We start from the raw sequence: 14032 nt of genomic DNA on the forward strand, positions 1-14032 counted from the left end.
AATCAGCAGCAACAACAACAGGACAATTCAAAGGTATCAATTCTACTTCAGTCATCCATAGTCACTGCATAGCTCTCCAAAGCAAAGTAAGTAGATGCGAAGACCAGGGCCTGGATCAGGTGCATTTTAGTCTTAAGACTGACAATGTTGTTTTTCTGCACTTTGGAGAGGTCCCTGACAGCAGATTTTCCCAATGTAATTCATCTTTTGGTTTCCTGACTGCTGGTGCCAAGAATGCTGATTGTGAAACTAAGCAAACTGAAACTGTTAACAATCTCAATCTCTTCTCCAATTATCACGGTGTTGCCAATTAGCCCAGTGAGGAAAACCTTTGTCTTCTTGATGTTCAGCTTCAACCCATATAGAATACTACAATCTTTGACCGTCTGCAGCAAGTGCTTCAGGTCCTCCTCATTTTCTATGAGCATCTTGATATCCCATTCCTCCTCATAAAGTCCAGCCTCCCGAATAATCAGGATTCATTTTCTCTCCCTCTCTCTCTCTCTTAGTGGCAAAGAAGTTCCAGTAGAAGTCAAAGACATTTCTTTGTCTGAATGAACTACTACCATGAAATAGATTGAAAAAAAAGGTATCATTTTTTTAGCAACCAGTAGTTTACCAGTCCACAGAGGTGTCTCCTAAAGCCATCAAGATAGTGTCAGAGTATTAATAATTCCTAGAGCCTCAACACTAGCCAGCACCCACAAAGGCTACAACCCCAGGGCTGCTGCAGTTGCTCATAACAGATGAAGCCCTAGACTTCAACCCTGGGGTTCTGTGACCAAGAACACATGCTGGCTGGCTCCTACTATTTGGCTGAAGAGCTACTGTGAACTGAAGGGTGCTGACCATGCAGTGTTTCCTTTCTCTGTGCGACAACTGCTTCTTGGCCCAAGTATAGATTTCGCATGAGCACAGTCAGGTGTTCTGGAATTCTTATTCTTTTCTGGGTTTAGTTACAATTTGTGAGATTCACAAAGTCAAATGCCACTAACATACCATTATTTATCTTTACTTCTCTTCCCAGTGGGCATGTGAATATAAGAGACCTTGCAACACTTTTGAAAATGTGAAAGACCTTTCAATTAATGCCAACAGCAGATAGGTCGAATGTCCAAAGGAAGGACAAATAACATCTATTCCCTCTGTGGTTATTTTCAGGCCTGGGGCTATTCTGCTCTGTTGGCACAGTAAGTTACGTATATACTACTTCATATAACCAAAAGGTTGGCGGTTCGAATCCACCAGCTGTTTTGTGGGAAAAAGAAGGGCAAGCTCCTCTTATAAGGATTTGTAGCACTGGGAGGCTGACTTAGGGGTCAGGAAGTAGTGTCATGATGAGTCAGAACTGACTCATTGGCTGCTGATTTTATGTTCCAAATGACACAAACACACAAGGTAACTGAGGGAAGAAAGAAAGCCAAATTAGCATTACTGTTATTTCAAAGCAGGCCTTTCATTTACACATGGCGGATGAGGTGATAATCTGACCACTGCACTCTGGCATTTGGAGATTTCGACAGATCACGGTTAAATGCATCCACTTTTCTAGTTTAATATAGTAAAACAAAGTTGTCATCAGTGAGTCAGAACCCACTCACAGCTAGCCCTCTCTAGGGTTTCTAAGGCTGTAAATTCCAAATGAGAAGACTGCCCATCATTCTCCAGAGAGTGGTCGCCTCTGTTAGCAGTGCAATTCCCTAGGCCACCCCTGCTCCCTACTACAGCAAAGAAAAGGATAGTACACCTACCATTCTCCTTTCTTCTTCCTTAGCTGCCTTTTTGTCTTTGATTTGTTCCTGTAAAACCTTGTAGTTAACGTAAGCGTTTTTTGGAGGCTGAGGAGAGAGAGGGACAGAGACCATCATTCTTCTCATGGCAGGACCTTCACACTGCTCCTCACCTAACTCGCCCACCGCCATCCCTTTCCACACTGCTGTCTGGCTGGTTAAAGCAGACCAAACCACTCACCCCACTTGCCTACCACCTGCCCCTTTCCACACTGCTGTCAGGTTGGGTAAGGCACACCCAATTGCTTACCCTGGCACCCAGCATAATGGCACGCTCCTGTTCCAGAACTCTTTCCTTTCTTTTTCCATAACCCGTGATTCCAAACCGGTGCACTTCCAAGCGAGCCTGGGGCACAGAACAGAAGCTGACCTATGGACATCCCCATGATCTCACAGAAGACATAGCTGGAGGAAAAATGCATTTCAGACATGTTCTGTACAGGAAATCTCAAATGTATTCTCTGGTCTCCAAAGACTACATGGAGTAAGACCCCTGCTGTGGTGGTCTGAGTTCTGCGGAAAGTCTCTTGCAAAGTGGCAATCACAAACCCATAACTTCCTCCTCTTAGGTTTAATTGGCAGGAGGCAGCAAAGAATTCTCTCTGTATAAATCACTGATAGAACCAGAATTAAATGAGTGCAAAGGACTTTGGAATGTTCCGTGAAATAAGTTATGACCCAAAAAGACAGTCACTTCAACTCCAAACGGACTTTCTCACACCTTGAAATGGCTTATCATAGAAGCTTGTTGTGTATACTGTTGAGCTGGAACCGACTCACAGCTGACCCTCTAGCAGGTTTTCAAAGGCACTTAATCATATGGGAGGAGACTGCTCATGATTCTCCCACAAAGCAGCTGGAGGATTTGAATTGTGTGCCTTTGGGATTAAAGCATAGCTTCTTGCCACTAGGCCATCAGAGCATCCTAGGTTTCCATTAGTGCTTTTTTATTGCACCTGTCCCACTGTTCTCTTTGAAGATTATTCATGTCTGAAAATCTTTACAGTTTTGCTCTTTGATAATCTTATCATGCACATGGATTTTGGTTTGCCACAGTAATGACTGCTGATTTTATTTTACCCAATCTTTCATTCTAGGTGTTCAGTGTCTATGACCTACAATGGCTGGCTCACTTAGTTCAGAACCTGGAGAGAAAGACTGATGACCTACTGGTTGCCAGTAGACTGCTTGACTTAGCTGCTCTGCAGTCTAATGAATCACGGTCATGGTACAGAAAAATAAATGTTTTGTGTTTTTTTTTATTAATTTAGTTTGTTTATTTTTCATTTCAATGAACATCTACAGAGATTAAGAAATGTTTTCTTTAAAAACCACCAATAAACCACCATTAGCAGCTGAATTGCTTCCTCGTAGTCCCATTTTTTTCTGTGCATTTTTAAAAGCCTAACTATAATCACAAAAGGAATGTTTCTGCTTTTTAATAATCTTTTTTCTTTCTTTTTTAAAATTTATTATTAATTTCAATGAAAATTTACAGAGACTTTGGATTTCCATTCATTCATTGTTGTACTTATTTCTGCTTTTTAAAGTACCACACTATAGTGTAGACAATATAGACACAAAGTTTTCAGAACCATGGTTTTAAAAAAAATACAAAATAATCAAGTGAATGGTAGTATCATTTACTTAAACATTTCCTCATTTGTTAAATATCTCAACGTACTCAATTTACCCCCCTGTATTAAAAAAAAATTGTAATAATTTTAAAGCACATACCTTTTCTAAGTTGAATTCTTGTATATCCACATCTTTCTCAAGGACACTGGTTTTGGTCTGGGGGAAAAAATTTATAAAGATCACCAATACAATCAGTCATGGCTGTTTAGTTGGGCAGAATCATAGCTGAGCCTCCAGTGGGTACTCAGGAGACTGCAAACTGCATGGGAGCAGACGGCTCATCTTCTACTCATGGAACAGCTGGTGGATTCCAGCCTCCAGCATGGCATGGCCTCTGTGCACAACTCCTTATGGGCTAGGACACCAGAGATGTATTTTAAGAAGCATTGATACTTTGCCCTGTTCTAATAACCAAAGACTAAAAAGAAAGCAGTGCCTCTCATGGGCCGCCATGTATACAGCAGTCAGAGGTGAGGGGTGCAAAGGTTAACTGTGGGCAGAAAGAACCAAGGGCAGAAAATGTGCTAAGGATTCATCCTCTTATTTCCTCACTCTTATCCATCATTACAGTAATAACTAATAAATTTCTTGCAAAAGTGTAGACTTTGTTGAAAACAGGTAATAGAAAGAAATGATGCAGCAAATATTTTCAAAACATACACACCCTTATCCTCTGGCTATGGTGACAAGCCAGGAACTTGGATACAGCTCGAGCTTTTAAGGAAACGTAAATGATGGCTCAAGACAGAGCTGTCTTCTGTGTGGGGACATGGGTTCCCTCCCAACCAGCAGTCCTCATACACCCACAGCCCATTGGTCAGTGGAGTCCTGGGTGCTGCCATTTACCGGGCAGTTTTGATGGAGATTCACAACTAAGATCAACAAATGAAGTTTAGGGATCTACCTGCAAAGACTCAGCCAATGAAAGCCTTGTGGACCATAACAGTCAGATTTACAAATCACAATCAGAAGAATGCAGAGCCAGGCTGCTGAGCTGGGAAGTTATCAATGGCAATACACCATCACTGATGCCCAGTACTCAGTGCAGCCTGCACATGACACAGGACTGCAGCTTCAGACAAAGCGTCTGCTGTGCAAGAGAAAGAGACTTAGGCCCGAGCTGCCCACAGGTTATGTGTCATAGAGCCGCAGGTTCAGAGATGGCACCCACTCTGTGGAGGAAAAGGGAGACCACGCCTGGATTGTCCCAGGCTGCCTGCCAGGGGAGAGGAACTGTATGTGGTGTCAGCTGTGCCTGGGACGCTGCCCACACTGCCCAGATGGGACACAGGCTTCACTCTATAGCTTCTCATTCTGCAACCAGTTGTTTTTGTGCTGAGTCTGTGTGTGTAGGATGTAGGGCACTTCTGCCTCCCTGTAAAATGTACTTGCTCAAACACAGAGAGTTCAAACAAGCAGGGTGGAGTTCGTGGCAGTTAATTTTAAGTAGCTTGATGTGTTTTTTCTCTTGCAGCCCCTCTGATGGCTTTAACTGCCCACCCTTCTATTGGAAGCTGTGTAGCTGACCTCCTGGACATTCCACTCCTGCTATGGTGGCAGAAACCGTGAAAATGGTTTTTTTCTATCCATTATGTGAGCTCCTACTGAAGGTATGGTTTTCAGCTATCCTAACTGTGGACAAATGGTCTTGCAAATCATCAATAGCTGTGGGACCAACGTAAGAGAGCACTTTCCACACTGTGAGAATCGGTGGTGGAGAGAGGGTGAAGATACTGTAAGATACTGTGGCATTGCTATGAAGAGACTGTGGCAAGGTATAACAGAGGAACCCTGGAGATGGAATCACAAGGTTTTGCTTGTGGGATTGATAGAAAAGCTGACTTGTAACTGCTCTGAGGTAAATCTTGATGGACGAATAAGCAAACCAGAGGTTTATCTGTGTTGCTGAATTCAATATAGACTCTGACTTGAAGACTGAGTAGCTGTCTGAACTAATTTAGAAATTGTGTCTTGCTGTTACTCTGGCTTAGGACTGCTGGCCTAAACCTGGACTTGTGTGATTTCTTTGCCTTCCCCACTCTCGAACCTATTTTCCTTATAAACTCCACAATTGTGAGTAAAGTCTTTGAGTCAAGTTGCAATAAACACTGGACCCAATGACTGGTGGAAATAGATGCAGGAGGATGTGGGGTGGCACGTCTGACCATGTAGCTATTTGTATGGTACTATGGAGTGTTACTGATGGGGAAAATTCCCCTTTATGAAGTGGGCAGAAGTCAGACAGGCCTTCACCATGGCATCATTGCTCCTATTACAGACTGGCTGACTGACCAGCAACAGGAGCGGGAAGCAGGGGTCACTGTAGCTCTCAGTGACATGTAGCCATGAGGACAGTCGAGCTTGTGGCACAGAAGCCAGCACACAGTCTCAGGTGTGGACCCGTGATCCGGGCATATAGCTGGCTGTGGGCTGTTAAATACAACAATGCGTTTCTCATCTGATGCAGGAACTCTTCTTCACCTTCATTAAGCTTTTTCCTTTTCTTTATTATTCTTCACCAGGATTAAGAAGTAAACATCCCAATTAAGATCATAAAGACAACTCTGTCTGGGAATGTCTTTCTTACCCAATTGTTATTGTTGTTATGTGCCGTCAAGTTGCCTGTGACTCATACCAACCCTATGCACAACAGCCCTAAACCCTGAATCACTTGCCAATCTTACTGTCTCCAACACGCCCATCTCCATTACCCCAGTACTGAATCAATCCATCTCATCAAGGGTTTTTCTCTCTTGAGCTGTCCCTCCACCCTCCCAAGCATGACGTCCTTCTCCAAGAATTGATCCCGCCTTACAACATGTCTATAGTATGTCAGACAGAGCTTCAGAATCCTTGCCTCCAATGAGCAGCCTGGCTTCACCTTCTCCAGGATGAACTTGCTTGTTCTCCTAGCTGTCCATGATATATGTAATACTCTTCCCCAGTACCAAAGCTCAAAGGCATCAACTCCCCTATCATCCCTAGTCATTGTCCAGCTCTCTGATGCACAGCAAGTAATGGCAAAGACCATGGCCTGGATCAGGCACCCCTTAGTCTCCAGACTGATATCATTGCTTTTCAGTACCTTGGAGAGGCTCTGACAGCAGACTTTCACAATGCAATGAGTCTTTTAATTTCCTGGCTGCTGGTACCAAGAGTATTGACTATAAAGCCAAGCAAACAGAAGCTGTCAATGATCGCAGTCTCTTCATCATCCATCATGACGCTGCCAATCGGCCCAGTGGTGAGAATCTTTGTTTTCTTGTTGTTGAGCTTCAATCCATCTTGAAGGCTGTAGTCTTGGACCTTCTGCAGCAAGCGCTTCAGGTCCTTCTCAGTTTCAGCAAGAGGGTTGTGCCACCTGCATAATGCAGACTATTGATGTGTCTACCCCCAATCTTGATGCCACACTTCTTATAAGAAACACAAACACAGGCTATACACATGGATTTCACCTGCTGGTATGTACAGGAATCAGAAAGATTACATCTGCGGAAAGAATTGCTGGAGAAGCTCATTATCAGCTATGAAAACTAGGCCAAGTGCTGACTGTGGAACAGACCACCTATTAGACATATTCAAGTTCAAGCTGAAGCTGAGAAAAATTAAATCAAGTCTACAGGAACCAAAATTTGACCTTGAGTCTATTGCACTTGTATTTCAAAACCATTTCAGGAACAGGTTTGAGGCCCTGAAAACCAATGAGCAAAGACCAAATGACCAGATGAGTTATGGGAAGATATCAAGGGTATCATCCAGGAAGAGTGCCAAAGGTCATTACAAAGACAGAGCAGGAGCTCAAGGAACTGAAGAACAAATTCAAACCTCGAGTTGCAATACTTAAGAGTGCTTTGGGCAGAATATTAAATGATGCAGGAAGCATTAAAAGAAGATGGAAAGAGTATACAGAATCACTGTACCAAAAAGAATTGATGGACACAGAAGAATTTCATGAAACAACATATGAGCAAGAGCCTGTGGTGATGAAGGAGGAAGTTCAAGCTGCTCTGGAAGAACTGGCAAAAAACAAGGCCCCAGGAATTGATGGCATACTGATTGACTTACTTCAACAGATGCTGCCCTAGATGTGCTCACCAAGCAATCTGGAGGACAACCACCTGGCCTACTGACTGGAAAAGATCTGTATTTGTTCCCATTCCAAAGAATGGTGATCTGACAGAGTGTGGAAATTATTGAACAGTATCATTTATATCACATGCAAGCAAGATTCTGCTGAAGATTATCCAAAAACGAGAACAGCACATCAACAGAGAACTGCCTGAAGTGAATTTAGAAGAGGCCATGGCACTAGGGATATTATAGTTAGTGTTAGATGGATCTTGGCTGAAAGCAGAGAGTACCAGAGGAATGTCTATCTGTGTTTCATTGATTATGCAGAAGCATTTGACTGTGTGGATCACAACAAACTGTGGCTGACTCTGAGAAGAATGGGAATCCCAGAACACTTGATTGTACTATGTGAAACCTATACTTGGACCAAGAGGCTGTTGTCAGAACGGAGCAAGGAAAACACTGCATGGTTCAAAATTGGGATGGGTGTACACCAGGGATGTGTCCTATCTCCATCTCTTAACCACCTATGAGGAAAACTGAATTAAGTGTGTAAAAACATCCAAATGATAAAGGGTTCATTTTCTATTTATCATAACATAAAAAAACTTGTAGTTCACAAATCACAAAAATTCCTTTAAACATTTACTTCTGACATTAATTCTCCTTTCTTCACTCCTACCTTACCTGACCAATGAAGAAATGACTCATCTCCCTGAACTGGAGGAATCTTTCAAACACGATACTGCTAACAAGGCTGGACAGGTAACATGTTCTAGGCTGATTGATGGATAGATCAGCTTACAAATGGACCACCTCAGCCTGGTGATATTCTTGATAAGTATGTGACAGTTCCTACGAGGGTGATACCCAGGCCCACAGAGGAGAGCAGTGCCTGCCTACACCAGATCCCTGAACTCAAGCTTCCCTCCTGATCTGGGGGTGAATCTGGGCTTAGGGCTGCTTACAGCAAGCGTCAGCTTTTCCACCCCTCTCAACATTTCATCACACGTCTTAGTTTTCTATCTCTTGAGAGTTTCTGAGAACTTACTTCAGGTCTGGACCCTTGTTTATAATAAAACTCAAAGTCACAGTGGTCCAGTGGGCACCAACTCATAGCTGACTATAAATCACGTGGGAGAAGAGTGCCTGTCTTTCTCCCATAGAGAAGCTGGTAGATTGGAACACCTGCCTTTGAACTGGAAGTGTACCTCCTTACCCACTAGGCCACAAGAGAGAGCTCCCTTGTTTGTAACAAACATATATATTTAGGAAAAAAGTGGTTAATTATTTTATAGGCACTGAGCCTACCAGCATGAGCCACCACTAGGCTTTATCTTATTCACAGCTTTAGGATTACTTGAATAGCTACTGATTATGCATATCCTCCTTCAGAAACCATCATGGTGCCCTTTTTTCTGATCCTTGTTTCCATTGTGGGAGGGTCTCTGCTTCCTGGGGCAACAACAGGTACTTCTCTACTTCTAGTCACAGAGAACTGCCTTTCCTTGGTCTGCATGAAGTCAGGTACGAACATGGGCTTTACCGCTAGAGAAATGTGAACTGAGGACATGGAAACTTTCAGAGTCATTTTTCAACCTCACTTCCTTCACCAAGTAGCTAGGGCCTCACCAAAGCAGGGCTCCTACCCTCCTGAATCCCAGCTAGGTGAATGGCTGGAGTGCTCCCCATACCAAGCCTTGACTGACATGTGCTATGTGGGGGGAAAAGTCACTACTGATTTTTAAAATCTCTGAGAAACTAAACCACTAAACCAGTTACCATGAAGTGAATCCCAGCTGCTGGTGACCCATCACTGCAGAGAACTCCCTGGGGTACCAGGATGCATCCTGAAAGATCACCAGTCTTTATGTCATGGCATTTCCAGGTGGGCCTATTTGTGCAACCCTAAGGCTCCTTGATCAAATGAGATGTGGGGCTTGTTTGTTATAAGCCTGCAGCCTCCCTGATCCTGACTACACTGTCACACACACAGGTGACTGACACCTGGAGCTTTGGGAAATTGTGTCTGTTAACAGCAAAGAAAGCAGCTACAGAAAAAGATAAGCTGTAGAGAGTCAGGTAGAGAGGTAGTGACAGTGGGCAGCACACCAGACATCCACCAGACACAATGAACTCCTTTATGAACAGACAGATCTTCTTCCTCACTCTTCGGTTTTTCTCCACCCACTAACTGTACATTCTCACATTTGTCCAATAAAGAGGTATTTTCTATTTGAATACAGCTCTTTCTGGTGAGATTACAAAGGTAATCTACACCTTAAGAGATTATGCTCCCTCCTTCAGACAGAACTGTGGAAATGGTCAAGGGTAATCCTGGAGGGCAGAATAGCATGGAGTGAGCCAGACCACGCAGCAACAAGCAAGCACACAAGTACCTAGTGAGTGAGCCAAAAAGCAGTGGTGTAGGAGGGCGCACATCCAATGACAGCTGCCTTGCAGTCAGTGCACCTGAGCGACTCCAGGGACAGAGATCCTCATCCTGTGTCACTCTGCAGTGCATGGAAGCACACAGCCAGACCTACCACGAAGTCTGGCAAGTGAAACCAAGTGTGACACTCATTTCAAATCCACATCCTTTCACTGGAACTCTTAGTGCCCGATCTTAATTTCAAGATTCAGCAGCCTTTATGTTTTATAAAGTAAATACAGAACACTACGTACTTATATACTGCTCCAATAAGTGCAGGTCTACTGCTTACTCTGGCTGCCTGAGACCACTGCTTTTGGCTGTGCATGCCACTGCTCTCTTTCCACTTGACTAGGACAACACTTTTAATCTGATGCAGCTGCCTCAATTCTGCCTGTCCGGCAAACACCCAGCCCCTTTACGTTGTCAACAGCTCTGTGAGCCATTTCTTCCTCATGCAAATAGGACATGTTAAGTGTATCCACAAGGGGAAACAGTAGTCTTGCCATTAAATTGAGCAGATTAAGCAACAGAATATTAGGAATCTCTCCATCAGAAGAAGAGGAGGTAGAGAATGAAGCATGCATCCTTTAGGGTCAGAGATTCCTGCCCCAGGGATTGTGATCTTGTTGTTAACTGAAAAGTTCTCTGGATCAAAGGATTATATATTGCTGTTAATGGAGTTGTAGCCTGTTGACTTTCCTAATAAGCCTCTTAACCATGAGTATAGTTTTGTGAAGTCTGTGTGGTCACTGCTGCAATGGGCTTGAGAGTGTCAGAAAGTGAGGACAGGACAGGATTCAGATCTGTTGTTCAAATGGTCACTATGGGTTGTACTCAACTCAGTGGCACCTAACAACAAGAAGAAGGTACTGAAGTGTGAGGGACATTTCCAACCTCATGGGAACTGGTTTGGTGTTATGGATGCTATTGCTGGAGGCAGTTCCCCTTGTGGAGTTAGTCGGGGTCAGACTCTGCTGTCTCCATACTGCCTTTGCTCCTATCACACATACATTTCCAAAGTAGCAAGAAGTAATTTAGAAAGAATCTCACCGCTATTGAATGGGAACTGACCCAGAGGTGACCCTCCAGCAGGTTTTTGGAGGCTGTACACCACATGGGAAATTTCCCATCTTTCTCCTTCAAAGCCTTTGGTGGATTAGAACTGTCAGAGGTGCATGCAGTCTCTGTGTTAGCAGTGTACCCCTACAGACCAGGCTACCACAGCTCCCTAACACCTAATTAAGACCATTAGTATTTCCTCTGCAACATCTATAAACAGTCATGCCAAACAGGATGAATGAAAATAATTTTTTAAAAGCGTTGTACAGTTCGTTTTGCTATCAAACAAATTTGCTCCAAAATAAAACAACAAAACCCCAAAAAGCTCAAAACGTTTGCTTTCCAGGGCATCTGAAATTCTGGAACTGCAGACACATGTTGTGGGGGTTTTGTGTAACTCAAGGCAAGTTACTCTTGTGTCTTAAATCTCCTGAAGGTCTTCAAGCTCTTGAAGACAAGAAGATATGGGAGATTGAGATAATGATATTTAAAAAAAAATACATTATGGTTTTTCTTCAGTATTCTAGAGAGATCCCTGACAGCAGACTTTCCCATGGTAATCCATCTTTTAATTCCTGGTTGCTGATACCAAAAGTGTTGATTGTGGAGCCAAGCAAACTGAAGCTGTTACCAATCTCAATCTCTTGACCTCTATCATGATGCTGCCAGTCAGCCTACTGGACAGAATCTTTGTTTTCTTAATGTTGAGCTTCAATCCATATTGATGGCTACAGTTCTTGACCTTCTACAGCAAGCACTTTAGGTCCTAGCAAGCAGAGGTGTCATCTGCATAATGCGGGTTGTTGATGAGTCTTCCTCCAATCCTGACGTAACAATTCTCCTCACATAGCCCAGCTTCCCAGATGATCTTTTCTGCATATAGACTGAAAAGGTATGGAGATAGGACACATCCCTGTTGTACACCATGCAATGTTCCCTTGTTCTGTTCTGACAACTGCCTCCAGGTCCAAGTATAGGTTTCACACAACACAATCAAATGCTCTGGGATTCCCATTCTTCTTCATCTAAGGTGCGCCTGATCCAGGCCATAGTCTTTGCAATTGCTTGCTATGAGTCAGAGAGCTGGACAATGACTAGGGATAATAGAGAATTGATGCCTTCGAGTTGTGGTGCTGGAGAAGAGTATTGAATATACCATGGACTGCTAGAAGAACAAACAGGTCCATCGTAGAGGGTAAAACCAGGCTACTCTTTGGAAGCAAGGATTCTGAAGCTTTGCCTGACATACTTTGGACATGTTGTAAGGAGGGATCAGTCCTTAGAAAGAGATGTCATGCTTGGGAGGGTGGAGGAGAGGAAGACCGTTGATGAGATGGACTGATTCAGTGACTGGGGTGATAAGGGTGGGTGTGTCAGATACAGACAGTAAAGTCGGCACAGGATAGATCAGGTTTCAGGTATGATTTGCAAGCGATTTGACAGCACATAACAACAACAACAACATTATTATAGTTGGATGAAAGTTTATAGAGTAAGATGGTTTTACATTTAAATCACAGTCATCTTGTGTCAAGACTTTAGCTGCAATCCCCTGAATGTAGCAGTGCTCTTCCCGCCTCACCTTGGGTTCCCAGGGTCCTCCCTCTTGTCCCTGTTGGCCTGCTGGATGTCAGTATTTGGAAAGAAGCAAGGTATAAATATTAACAACTACAAATTATCAGCACTCTTAACAAGCATCTGATAACTATTTGCTAAGTATTTGTTCTTGACAATTAGTTGAGTGACTCAGTAGAAGCATACAGAACCCCAGAGGCCCTCTTAACAGAAACCCAGAATCTCTAACAGATCCCCAGAACCTTTAGGAGAACCTCCATACCTCTAAAGGAACCCCAATTCCTCAAACAGAATCCCAAAACCTCTAAAGGAAACCCAAATCCTCTAAAAGAACCCCAATCTTCCAACAGAACCAGAGATTCTACCAGAACTCAGAACCTCAAAGAGAACTCCAGATCCTTAATCAGAACTCCAAATCCTCCAAAAGAACCCCAAAACCTCTAACAGAACCCCTAATCTTCAAGAGAACCCCAGAACCTCTAACAGAATCCTAGATCCTCAATCAGAACCCAAGATTCTCCAACAGAACCCTAGATCTTCTTATAGAACTCAGAACCTCTCACAAAACCACAGATTATTCAATAGAACTTCAGATCCTCTAACAGAACCCAGATTCTCAGAATCTCCAACAGAACCCTAGATCCTGTAACAAAACCCCAGATCCTAAAACAGAACCCCATTCAACAAAACCCAATATTCTCCAACAGAACCTCTGAACCCCAGAATAGAACAGAACCCAGAACCTTCAAGAGAACCCCAGGTCCCCCAACAGAACCCTAGATCCTCTGTCAAAACCCAAATCCTCTAGTAACACCCAGAACCTCAAAAGAACCACAGCTCGTCTAACAGAACCCAGATCCTCAATCCGAACCCCAGATCCTCCCACAGAACTCAGAACCTCTAAAAGAACCCCAGATCCTCTAACCAAACCCAGAATCTCTAACAGAACCCCAGATCCTCTATCCAAACCCAGAACCTCTAACAGAACCCCAGAACTCCTCTAATCCAGAGAACCTGACTCTACTTTCTTCATGGCCACTAAGTCAATTAAGACTCACAGTGACCCTACAGGATTGAGCACCACTGCCCTACATGGTTTATTGTTGTGTGCCTCTGAGTGGGAAGTGACCCATAGTTGGTACTCCAATGGGTTTTCAGACACAGTTTAATTGCACAGGAGGATAATGCCTGTCGTCCTCCCAATGAACAGCTGGTGGATTCGAACTGCATTCTTTTGGAACTGCAATGTAGCTTCTTGCCAGTAGGTCACCAGAGCTCCCTCGATAGGGTTTTGAAGCCTGTAAATTTTTATGGAAACTGACTATCACGTTTTTCTCCAGGAAAGCAACCACAATCTTTTAGTTAGTAGTCAAACTTTTTGTTAGTATCTATCAGGGAATGAATGGAATCCTTCCACCCACAAAAAAAAAAGCACGTACATAATGGCATACTGAATATGTAAGGA

The 14032-nt window shown here is 43.4% G+C and overlaps 1 protein-coding gene across 1 annotated transcript in view; it reads right to left on the bottom strand.

The window, feature by feature from the left end:
• LOC102877002 (chromosome unknown open reading frame, human C1orf131) overlaps positions 1–14032 on the bottom strand; it is a 28319-nt gene that overhangs the window by 1773 nt on the left and 12514 nt on the right. Inside the window, exons 3-6 of the mRNA XM_006902890.1 lie at positions 3528–3584; positions 2041–2136; positions 1746–1838; positions 324–338 (exon numbers count right to left, since the gene is read on the bottom strand). Coding sequence (XP_006902952.1) covers positions 324–338; positions 1746–1838; positions 2041–2136; positions 3528–3584 — 261 coding nt within the window. The remainder of the gene's footprint in view (positions 1–323; positions 339–1745; positions 1839–2040; positions 2137–3527; positions 3585–14032) is intronic.

This window comes from Elephantulus edwardii, unplaced genomic scaffold (assembly GCF_000299155.1).
Source record: "Elephantulus edwardii isolate Elephantulus edwardi_28Jun2011 unplaced genomic scaffold, EleEdw1.0 scaffold00466, whole genome shotgun sequence".
Lineage (NCBI taxonomy): Eukaryota > Metazoa > Chordata > Mammalia > Macroscelidea > Macroscelididae > Elephantulus > Elephantulus edwardii.